Source organism: Haliotis asinina, chromosome 2, assembly GCF_037392515.1.
Source record: "Haliotis asinina isolate JCU_RB_2024 chromosome 2, JCU_Hal_asi_v2, whole genome shotgun sequence".
Lineage (NCBI taxonomy): Eukaryota > Metazoa > Mollusca > Gastropoda > Lepetellida > Haliotidae > Haliotis > Haliotis asinina.
The window spans coordinates 43,603,962-43,616,485 of record NC_090281.1 but is presented as its reverse complement, the minus strand read 5'-3'; the positions used below and the strand labels follow the sequence as shown (position 1 = coordinate 43,616,485).

Below are 12,524 nucleotides of genomic sequence, written 5' to 3'. Positions count from 1 at the left end.
GAAATATTGAAAGAATTAAATATATGTTTTCTTGCAATCTATTTTACGTTTACATTGCATTTCATGTATGCCTTTTTCATTTTCGTTCTCATTTCAAGTGACTGTAAATCGAAGCTACAGATAACGGGCGTATTTGTGTGTTTTAATCAATACAAATCACAATTGCTCAGTCAAATATAAATCTTGGAGTACAAAAAAGCATAAAAATCACTTAAAACCCAATGGGTCTGAAATACCTTGCGTATTTTACTCAATTAACAAAACTGGCTTGCGTTTGATAATTCGCCGTGGCGCACGAACTCAGTGTTAGCAAATGTTAAATGATGCCTTACACACTAATAGAACCGCAGCCACTGTACGGAGATTATTGAAGTAGACCCATTATTTCCATGGTGACTGTTTAGAAATGGCTGCCAACTGCATAATACTTACTAAAACCTAGAGTCTATTAAGAAACATTTTACGATAATGCTACTAATTCCTAAAAAGTGCAATTACTCAGACATAAACAGGCATGGGAGTAAGTACCTAAATGCTTGAAGAAATTATCTCGAGCTCTGTGTAAAGATATTTCAAATATGATCACGAGGATTGAAAGTCGCGTTCTGAGTTTATTTACGTGTTGAATGATTGCGTTGAATGATACTGTGGTGACGAAGCATCATTTGTTTATTTCTGTGTATTCTTTGTATCACTGGTAAGATCTGGTAAATGTCTTTCTTTAAATGAGTCTGGGATTTACGCCACAATCTTTATATACTAGTATTTCATCAATATTCCAATGGAGACCAGAAATGAGTTTCACACACTGTAGCCGTGAAGGGAATAATCCCGGCTCACCTGTGTGACGGGCGAACGCTTCCGTAAATTAGGCTAAGCCAACGCCATCTCCCTCGGCCAAACCAACCTACCACCACGGGCTTGCAGCTAGGGAAGCAGCTTCGCACAAAAGAAGTGCGAGGCCTAACACCACATGACAAGTCGATTTAGTGTAATCTTGTATGTTGTTTATAAACGGTATTCACATGTTTGAAATGCTGGCCTGCATGCTATTAAGTAGTTAGTTCGTTAAGTGAGTGAGTATTGTTTTACGACGCTTTTAGCAATATTCCAGCAATATCACTGAGGGGTCCCCAGAAAAAGGCTTCGCATATTCTACCCATGCGTGGAATCGAACCCGGGCCTTCGACGTGACGAGCGAACGCTTTAACTGCGGGGCTACTCCATCGCCTCTGTTACCAAGTACCACATCCAGGTCGATGTCCTCAAGGGAAGTGGGTGTGACGGTCATTTGAGAGGCATTATCCGCTGGCACACAGATCATATTGCTGATACTTTATTACACACTTCACAAATTCATAACATTATACAAGCTGTGTGTGCGGTTCCGCAAGTTATTACAAAAACAGTTGCAACAAATACTGAAACTGTCAGATTTGTTTATTAATTCAAATCCTGTTTGTCATTCGTCATAAATAATTGTGAGCACCAAGATATATATATATACATCTATCCAATCATCAATATATACATCTATCCAAGCATAAATATGTATTATCTATCAAAACCTCAAACTGACGCATTTCGTGGGAGATGCAGAGGTGAGGAGAGCAAGGAGTTCGCTCCGATGAGACACCTGATTTCCTGATGCGAGTACATCAGTTGCTGCAATCGGAACTTCTCTATCATAGAGTTGCCTGGACTCCAGGAATCCTTGTAGATGGGTGTTCCTTGAATCAGGTGTCCATGAAAGCAAATATTACAGGGCTTCCGTCAACATAAGCCTACGTTTTGCGCTCTTATCTAGGGAGAAAAGTACACGTGTACTTACACAAACAGCACGGGCTAGTTAAAGTCTGTATTAATACGGAGGTCACTGTCTGCAGTTGACCAGCTGGTCACGTGTCTCCCATGAGACATCACCGCGTCGTTTCGAGCACACTTCCCCGTCCTTGAGATCAGCAGGGTCAAGGTCGACGTTCGGGGGAACAAAATTTGCATCCCACATGTCTGGGGTTGCTGTCCACGGAAGTCCGCCAGTGCCGGACAACTGTAATGGAACGTTCAGGAATTCTGCCAGGTGGGAAAAGTCGCATGGAGTCGGGGGTTGTCTGTGACTCTCCAAGCAATCTGTGAAAATAAAGTACACATCATTACTTAAGAATTCATATGAATCTATTGACTGAGTGTATATCTTTGTGGAATTACGTCGTCAAAATCAAACAATGTTTGAGTGTTGGTCATCCATCAGTAATGTTCCAGCTACATCGACTTCAAAATTTGGACTACACAAACTAGTGATTGGTGTTAAGAATGTCAAATGGTAACGTAGTAAGCGAAAATAGGGTCTGACGCAAGTTACAAAATCTGAACCACACAACGCTAAGATTCTTGGTTACTAGGAACGAAATTTAATCTGGCATTCAGACTGTATGAAATATGTAGAAGAGGACAAAGGGCATGATATGGCAAGGCGTGCTTAAGTTATTGTTTTAAACCGCTGTTAGCAATATTCCAGCAATGTCACGGCGATGGACACCATAAATAAGCTTCATACATTGAACCCATGTGGGGAGTTGAACCCGTGTCTTCGGCGTGAGGAGAGAGCAACACAACCACTGGGCTACCTCATCACCCTTTCACGGGACAGCATAATATCTTCTCGTCTCTTACCTCCATTCACTATAGGCAGCGGGAATCCACCAGGTGGAGCTGCCACCTGGTCCAAGTTCACTTCCTGTTGATCTGCGCATGCATTGTTGTTCCCGTCTGAAGTATCGGTGTGATCTCTCTTACATTTGGCCCGCTTGTTCTGGAACCAAACCTGAATGACCCTTTGGTCCAAACCGGTCTCTCTACTTAGACTCTCCCTTGTCTGTCGAGACGGCTTGGAACAGGATGCGAAGGCGGTTGTCAGGATGTTCATTTGGACATCTGTCAGTGAGGTCCTCGAGTTCTTTTCCTGAAGGTGCAGAGTCTCCTTTTCACCTGGAATTAATAATATTGATTGTATTAATATTTGTGCATGTGACAACAAATCAACAAAAAATCACAATATGCGTTCCACGTGAATATTTACAAGTAATGTCGACGAAATATTGATGATTTGGGGTACCTGTGGTCAATCAAGAGGTCAGGTGAGCACCTATTTATAACCGTGATATGCAACAGACTGGTCTCTTTTTGGAAGTTGGTGATTATATAAAAGAACGAACTTTATAAAAAAAAACTATTTCTGGATTATTGATCTATGTGATGGTTAAAAGAATTCGCATCAAATGTCACCAATGCAATTAGCATGTTCACCCAGTCGATGTGCTTAAACCGTGCAGCCCCAACAACTTCACCGTATTTTACAACACCTCAGCTATTACAAAGTAATCATAGTTATATACAAAATCTGGTGCACGTCTTAGTAGTTTGCTGTTCCCCATCACCCTCAGTTGGACTAAACTAAAGTTATGCTCAAGTTGCTATCAAGGGGATCCGAGGTTTAAAATGATTTCAAAAACATATCCTGGAGACATTGAGCCTTTTTAGCCATAAGCATCCCCACCAGCAGTGCAACAATTCGCGACTTACTCAATGGCATCTACTTATAGTCATATGTACCCATTTGTTTTGACAAAGTAACCAAGCGCCGAAACAAGAGTTCTGTCCTACAATGTCTAATTTTGGTCAATAATATAGGTTGTTTCGGGAGGTGAAGTAGGGTTTGTATTATAACCCCGAGAACTGTAAGATCATCCCGAAATCTGCCTGTAGTGGACGCTAACAGCAACAAAAGTTGCACCAACTGGCACACAATGAGACAACAAAGACCATGCATAGTCACAGTAGATATGCTGTGACTACATAAACACCTGTTGTCGTCCTAGGAATCGCCTCCACCTGCCCTAAGGTGAACAATGAGTGACCGGTCTGCTGTTTGTTACGCTCGACCATCCACTGCAATGATAGACCACCTTCGGTAATAACAATAGGCTACCATTATTGGCTAATCCTGCCATACTCTCTGATCCCCCGCTCCAGTAAACGCTCGAGGGTTAGGGATCAGACACGCGAGGTTCTGTAATCAGACTGTCTGTGTTACAAACGGATCTGCTGTATGTTTATAACTTTATGATATTTAACTTTCCACAGAAATACCATGTTATCAAGGCCGTCCATGTTTGTCAGGGTTTACAGTCCTACTTTGTATGGAGTAAACAAATAAAAGTATTACATTAATTATTCGTCACAAACGTATCTGAACCATGCTCATATATATGAAGTGCGGGTGTTCGACCTTATGTCGTCTTTTTACTCTGCATTATATGTAATTACATTCCTGAAGTTTGTTTGAAGTGAAATATTGACTTCTCTCGGATAGAATATATAGAAATAACCTTCAAATAATATTCAAAGTGTTGCATATTGTAAGACTTCGGCTTTCAGTTATGTTTAAATATAAAATGTTAAAATAGTGTTTAAAGTCAATAGTACTGACGTCAGTAATCAGACAGTGTATGGCGAGTCAGTGTGTCGAGGCAAAATGTATGTAACTGTGATTGAGAAAGGTCTCACCTGTGTGCTTGTCGCTGTGGTAGTCATGACTACAGATGAGACGCCCGTCATCTCGGAGGTAAAATTCATCACCAGTCTCCAGTTTACTGTCACATGCAACACAGGTGAAGCAGGTCACGTGGTAGATATTCTCGTGGGCCCTTCTGACATTCTCTGTGGGTGGTATTCCATTCCCGCATCCAGCACATCGGGTGCCGAGTAATCTGGTAACAATATCATTCACGTTACAATACATGTACGTACGTGCATGTTCGGGGAATAGATATATACACATGGTTTTTTAATTACCATCATATTTCTAATCTGCCTTCTAATACTTTGTTTAAAATTTGAAAGATTTACGGAAGGGAAGGCGAATGTTATGATTGATAAACAATAAACATCATTTTTAATGAATTTGTAAGCATCCGAAATATAGTCCGGTTGTACTGTACACAAACGGTATTTATCTTCTGGAACTCGTAAGATAGGTTTGGCAATTTTCTTTGTCATATGCACATAATACGCTTTCAGTGCAATATTGCCTTTGATTCAAAACAAAAAACAAATTGTTTGAGTGCTTCTCACTTTGTGTCTGGGCTAGTTCTTGCCTCTTTTTGATACAAGCCAAATGTATGTATAACAACTTTCAGGATCCATATATTTGTCATGTATTACTACACTAACCTCTAAATGCCTTTGGGCAATTTCAATATTGGTTTTTGATGAATTTTCGTACACAATGTGTTTGATATTTTTACCTGAAAAAGTCTTTTTGACAAAACACTTGAGTTCCACGTGCAAAACATGTTTGGCTGAGACTCTCGTGACAGACACAGCACCGGAGGCAGGCGGAGTGCCAGAGACGGCCTTGAACCCGCAGGATGAACTCATCCAAGATGGCACGCCCACACCCGGTACACAATGGTGGTCCTGTAAAATAGCAATGTTGTGTACATTAGGCAATGAATACACTTTGCAAAAATGGCTATCTTAAGGAGTGAGTGAATTTAGTTTTACCCTGCTTTTAGCAAGATTCCAGTAACTTCGAGGCGGCTGACGCCAGAAATGGGATTCATATATTGTAGGCTACCCATGTAGGGAATAGAACCCGGGTGTTCGATGTGACCTTTAACCAATAGGCTACCCCCTACAGCCCATGGCAAATTAGACATTTACTGCAATTATCAAAATCATTCAAACATATTAACGTTATAGTATATAAGGAAATATTAGTAAGTAAGAACGTCAAAACTATTCCATTTTAATAAGCAACATCTGCTAAAATTATTTAATGTCGAGTTCATTGTACAACGAGCAGACGCAAAGTCATCACTATCAAACAGCGATGACACCAAGCTGAACGTTTCCGTCTCCCGATGGCACCCGATGTTTTTATTTATCTTAAATGTTTCATTTATTTTCGCTATAACAACAGATAACAACAGATAAGCATGACTTATTTTCACTCTGCATCCCAACAGTTTGGGGGGAGGGAAACTGTTTCACCCAAACGGAGATGTATTTCTAAAATCCCATCCTGCATTAGACAATTACTCGGTTCTGAGAAATATATGAATACAAAACCATTGAATACACCAAATAACGTAAACGAATATGTACAGGAACCGAGAGCAGTTGTTCTGATTTGACATTAGATTCCTAAGTACAAACAAATACATTTAAATATATTGAGAGGTCATATTAAACACTACCAACTTCTAAATGCCTATCAAATATCTGCTATATTGAGAGGTCAGACTTTAGTGAAAGAAAGTACTTGTCCTTTAAATTTGACAATCGATAATTAAATCTGACTGTGCTGCAGGTTACTGTTTCATATTTATTCACAAGTTAAACATAACCACAAGCTTTATTTCCAGTTCCACATAAACTCCGAGGACGTTTCCTTAATCGGTTGGACTATGACAGTTAAACAGACATGTTACGTTCCAACTTACCGTTGCTAGTCATCAGTGGTTGCGAGAATCCTGACTCGGGTGGAGAATTGGAAGAAGTGGGTAGGGACGCTGCCCCACCCCCCGGGGACATGACGTCACTTCCGTTCATTATCATCATACAACAGGTTGTAATAGGAAATATGTCTACGTCCAGTAAACAGTAATTGCTTCAAACGTAGATTCTGAAGAATCTTGTCGCCAAATGTTGATGCTGCTGGGAGGATGTACCACGAAACACACATTGACAGCACTACCTGATATGAAGGTATATATACCTGTAATAACCTCAGACGTGCAGTTGATATCAGACTTGCTGATTGCTCGTGAGTAAGATTTTCTCGGTCGGTGATTGGTCGAAAAGCCAGACGTCTGGAATCAAGAGCTAATCAGATATCGCGGGCCGGGTGCGAGACAGTCACGTGACAACACAGCTATGACCGCCTGGTAAATTGTCTTTAATAACAATCATGAACTCGTCCAGTTTGTTTTGTCATTAGAACTCAAGATGTGTGTCTATGTTAGGAATAGCTGCGAAATCTTGATAGCTTTGATGGTAATTAAACATGTCAGTGTCACTGGGTTTTTTTTTCTTACTGGGGTCGGTGTGGGTAAGTGGATATATGTCGGGGATAGACACACACAAACCAAGCACAAAAAAATCCGAACAAACAAAAGTCACATAATGTAAAAGACTGCTGCCTTTCTGTAAAACCCATATGAACTATTTCCTTCCACAATACTGTCACTGCTCCAGTAAGCATCTAGGGTGGATATTAGGTGCTTTATTAAAAAATCATTTTTATTACTATTTTTGTAGATAGGTAATGACGTTTTTCAAGGTTGACAAAACAAAACAATATATTCTTCTTGAAAATAATAGGGACATTAAGTTCAATGTATGTTGAAAAATAAGCAACACTTTGTCATCCGCTACGCCTGGCGTCTTTGAGAGGCAGTTTAGAATTTGGGAAGTACAATATTGATGAAACTTTATGGAAAACAATTCCTTGTATTTTTTTACGACGTTTCAACACAGATTCTATCTACGGTTAGGTATTTGAATTCCAAAGATTATATATATAAATAATTTACATCCGATCTTTGATGGACATTTACATATTTTTATAGACGTTTTACATATTTCTGATTTCATCAGTTGTGTAAGAATTCATCATTTCTCGTACAAATGACGTACATTGTATTAGCATATTTATTTAATTCGAGAAGATATGCTGTAGAAGTGCCATATTTATCCCGGGAGTTATTCATCCGTGGCGTAAACATTACCAGTGTCTTTAAACATCATTCACGAATGTTGTCCAAACACTATAAGTTCGTGTGTTATCGGCCAGACATCTACAAGGTAATTCACCCGTCTCCCCACCCGTCCAGCAAACAGCTGACGAGAAAGGTTTGATCCTTGTCGTACTCCTCGCTGAACTGAGACAATACACACGGGTTGTGCTTCACGCGGCGGTCTTTTCGCGTTGACAATACGTGCAATGGAGCGTGTAATCCCCCTCGGTTAATTAGCTCACAGTGACCTAGACACGATTAGGTCAGGGGTCGTAATCTACCGGAGAGGGAAATTAACCAGTCTGAGTGTATTAACTGATTTTTGTTGTTCCAATAGCTCGAATATGTGATATTGATTAAAGGATTGTTGATTAAAGGAGCGTGTATGTATTTTTCGCTTACTTTTGTGTGGGATATGTACATCGTACCTATACTTTAAGATGGGATTTTGCGAAACTATTTCCAACATAGTCGTATATTACCTGCAGACACGTATCAACACGCTTCATTTTTTTATGTTTTCAAATCAGTTGAGCCTGTTTCTTTTCTCTAGAATAAATTATTTTTCGCTGGCGAGACAAATAATATTGTATTTCTATTCCACGGAAATGGTCCCTGTATAGATCTATGCATGGGAAACGTCACATTCAGAAAAAAGTGGTACAGCTCATGCCGAATTATTCTTTCATGAATACCTGAAAACAAAACAACCAAACGTTGTACTGGAAAGAACATGTAGCTTAAACATATATCATTACATCGCAGACCTAAATAGCATGGTTAATGGTTTCAAGCATACGTGAATGTTTTACGCAAATACAGGGGTGTCAAAATGTAAAACAGGGCTGGCAATACGAAATGAATAACCACATAGAAGTATCATCTATTTAAACATTTACTGTTAAACGTTTCTCTATATTATAGTTCATGGGATTTGTTCATAACCCATTGCTTCGAGAAATTCACAGATAGGCAAAAATTACTGTAGACGACTGAATTAGTCTATCAGCGAAATTACAACCTTTAAAGTAATCCTGTCCAGTTTTCCCCGAGGTAATTAACCGCACAGGATGACACGGTTCGGCGAAAGTATTGTGTGTTGACAGTTTGAATGTGTGAACACACCATACTGAATTGTGTTTTCCTCCCGGATGAGTGTTAGACAATATAAGAAAACAACAATCGAGAGGCCAGGTGAGCTATCGAGACGGTGGAATTACTTTCTTTACGCACGGTTAATTACCTGAGCAGAGGTAAACAGGACGTTGTCGTATTCAGAACCTGCTTACACGTGTATCCAAACTCTTGTGCAGCTACATTTAGACGATAGATCCGATAGAAAATGCATTCTGAACATGAGTATCACAGATGTTGGTTTAAACATAGCATGTTATCATATACAAGACATCACTACACAAAACAATACAATATGAGCGGTTTATTTTTCGCAAGCAACAGGTGGTAAATCATTATACCATTACGAGCGAATGAGTAAAAATTGAACGTCATTTCAGCAGTATTTCTGCCGTATTGAAACCATTTACACAACGGTTATTTGTTTCCATTCTATCAAATATTTCTGCAATCAAAGGCACAAGGACAGTATACATTTGATTACAGACGTATATAATGTTTATTTCATTTTTAGATCAATCATTTAAGTCATAATGTCAAACTCACAAATTTAATAAATTTTAATTCCGCTTCATGTACATGCCACACTGATTTGATTTGTTCAATTATGTTTGTTAGTGTTAATGACCTTTGGTTTCCCAAAGCCCTTATTTCGTTGATTAGTATGTCATTATTTCTTTGGTTCCTTAGAGAGCAGAAGAAATATATTTTATCTACTTGTCACATGCTCATAGAATTATTAATATGTAGGTATAAAATAGCATCCACCTTCCAGACATACGGGACACGGTATTAGAAATTTAAAACATGAGATACATACAACATAAACAGAAAACAGCCGGTACGGTGAACATGGCTTAACCATTTTACCAAGGACTTTTTTTCCTATAATCGGAGGATTACCTGGAAACCTGATTACAATTACAAGGACAACTGTTACAGAAAATACTTATTTGACCCAAGTTTTAATATAATAATTTGTGTAACACTATCAAACATTAAGAATGCCACTTCTATTGTGTAGATGTTTATTTAAACGTTCATAATAAGAGACATAATTTAACTTACATTTTAAATTGTAATTATTTTAGATTTGATATGGACATTTAAACATTAAACATTTGCTGTCAGATGCTTGAAATAAGATATATTTTCACCCGTAAATTATGTTTTAATAGATATGTCCGCTGTTTCAATTTCCTGTAGACGTTTTTATTCCTGTATTTTATTGAAATGTTTGTTATCTGCATTTATGCTTTATTGTTTAGGGTTTTAGGAGTGACGGATAGTTACAATCCTTTTCTGAAATATAATGAATTTGATTTTGAATCTGCCAAGTATACCCTGTTCACTCTTCATGCGAACGGAATTTGTTTTCTACTGATATATTTTACAAATTCTTCAACACTTTGTTGTTTCACGTCTCATTCAGCAATATTCCTGCTATAACGAGACGGTCTGTAAATAATCAAGCCGGGACAAGACAATCAAGTGATAAACAACATGAATATCGATCTACCAAGTCAGCGAGCGTGACCTCTAGATCCCGTTAGTCGCCTCCAAAGACAAAGATCCGTTGCTAAAGACAATCATTACTCGGATCCTCACGGGTTAGGGATAATGAAACAAACATGTTAATACCAAGAATCAGAAAAAATAAGTATTGACACGGTTGTGTCTGAAAAACTGAACACTCCAAACCATATTTAAAATTACAGAGAACAGTACAGTAGCCTACCGGCAATGGGCTTAACACATTGTACTCAACAAAGGAATCGAACCCGGGTCTTCAGCTTGACTGTCTGACCATAGCATACAGATAAGACTGTTCCAACCTGCTGACATTGGAAACGCCTACTTGCTTATAAGTTTCCAAAAACAAGAATAAAGGTGTCAATCGTTTCCGACCATCAACGTTCGGCCGTACGCTATACACGGTTAGGCGGCTGACGTGGAAGTCGCGGTGGCTGAGCGGGTTATGCTGCTGACGTGGAAGTCGTGGTGGCTTAGCGGGTTATGCGGCTGACTTTCTGTGCTGGCGATTAGGTGCCTGACTCGGGTTCGAATCCCGGATGGGACTCAACCAAAAAAGTACTAGAATTTGTACTTTACTGAGAAAGTGAAATCCCAAATATGACATATGTTGCATTTGACCACTTTCTAAATGGCATCGTGTAATCACTACACACATACTAGTTTCAAGTCTACAACTGTGATCCCCTTGTTCTGTTACTGTCTTTCGTCGACAGGTTTTATATGTAAACATATATTACTGACGCATAAATTGTTTTAGTCAAACATGTCTACAATATGACCAATGTGCCTATAAACATTAACACGGTCGTTTATAAAATATATATACATATAATTAAGTCTGAAGCAAAGAATGCATAGGTAATATGGAGAATGTGGATCAGATTAAGTGAAGCACACACCATATGCTTCAGTGTAATGTATCGCCCTAATTCATGTTCTTTCACTACAGCGTTGACGTAAATCACACATCCTTGGCATTGCATTTAAGTTTTGTTTAGGTCTATAGCAGTTCTGAATGTTGAGAGATGTATGTTGTTATCTAATGCCACACTTATGTGATTCCTGGATGATTTAAACTGACACCTGCAACCTGTATCTGAATAACAGCTAGACTAGATCAACGTAAATGACATATTGTATGTACTTCGTTGAACCTTGCTCGCCAACAGCAGCTGAAATATTCAGGGTAAGTTTGTTACCGCCGAAAGACTGATCAGGTAGAGTCTGAAATGTGTAACATTTATTCAAGCGCCCTAAATGTCAAATCCAGGTGACTCGTGAAGGTCCGCGGTAGAATAGGCCTTCAGCAGCCCATGCTTGCTATAAAAGGCGACTATGCTTGTCGTAAGAAGCGACCAACGGGATCGGGTGGTCAGACTCGCTGACTTGGTTCAGACATGTCATCGGTTCCCAATTGTGCAGATACCCATGTTGTTGATCTTTGGATAGTCTGGTCCAGACTCGACCGCCGCCATATAGCTGGAATATTGCTGAGTGAGCTGTAAAACTGACCTCACTCACTCAAATTCAGGAGTTAATACATTTCTTTAATGATCCCCTGATAGATCGGTTCATTTTAACCTTCATGTGTTCACAGCCATCGATAATAAACGTACCAAAGGGGATCTTGAAATAATTCTCAACATCACATTACAATATCAGGAAGTCTGAAGTGTTGACTTCTTTGATGGGAAAATTTAGAAGCTGGGTTGATGAAGAATGATGACACTACTTATGCATATACAACTTCTTTTATGCTGCTGAAAGTGACGTTTCGACATAGATTCTAATGTCCTCTTGTCATCACTTGTTCAACAATGGCATTAGTGCCTATGTCGAAACGTCGCCTTCCACAGAATAAAAGACGTGGAGACTTGAAAATGACGCATCATTGAGGAAAGGTAACACTGGCGTTTAGTGTACAAGAAGTTAGATTGGTCATGTCGTCAGTTTTGTGAACATGCACTTTGTTAAGCAAAAAAACTAATCCACAGGTTCTTTAAGTAGGGATGTCAACAAAAGTGATTGCTATCTTCGAAATCTACTCTACAT

General features: G+C 39.1%; 1 protein-coding gene across 1 annotated transcript; it reads right to left on the bottom strand.

Moving 5' to 3' along the window:
- Positions 1 to 1,422: 1,422 nt before the first annotated feature.
- On the bottom strand, positions 1,423 to 6,788 carry LOC137272546 (LIM/homeobox protein Lhx3-like). Its single transcript, XM_067804932.1, has 5 exons — positions 6,507 to 6,788; positions 5,307 to 5,478; positions 4,567 to 4,769; positions 2,674 to 2,988; positions 1,423 to 2,130 (listed from the first exon to the last, which is right to left on the bottom strand). The coding sequence occupies exons 1-5, from the start codon at positions 6,622 to 6,624 to the stop codon at positions 1,874 to 1,876; spliced, it is 1,065 nt and encodes a 354-aa protein (XP_067661033.1). The 5' UTR covers positions 6,625 to 6,788; the 3' UTR covers positions 1,423 to 1,873.
- Between the last annotated feature and the right edge of the window lie 5,736 nt (positions 6,789 to 12,524).

Excerpts from the sequence above, each read along its gene's own strand:
- LOC137272546 (XM_067804932.1), bottom strand. The coding sequence starts at position 6,624 with ATGATGATAATGAACGGAAGTGACGTCATGTCCCCGGGGGGTGGGGCA. Across the intron at positions 4,770-5,306 it reads TGTCAAAAAGACTTTTTCAG|ATTACTCGGCACCCGATGTG; the intron begins GTAAAAATATCA and ends TATTGTTACCAG. Across the intron at positions 2,989-4,566 it reads CCACAGCGACAAGCACACAG|GTGAAAAGGAGACTCTGCAC; the intron begins GTGAGACCTTTC and ends TATTAATTCCAG.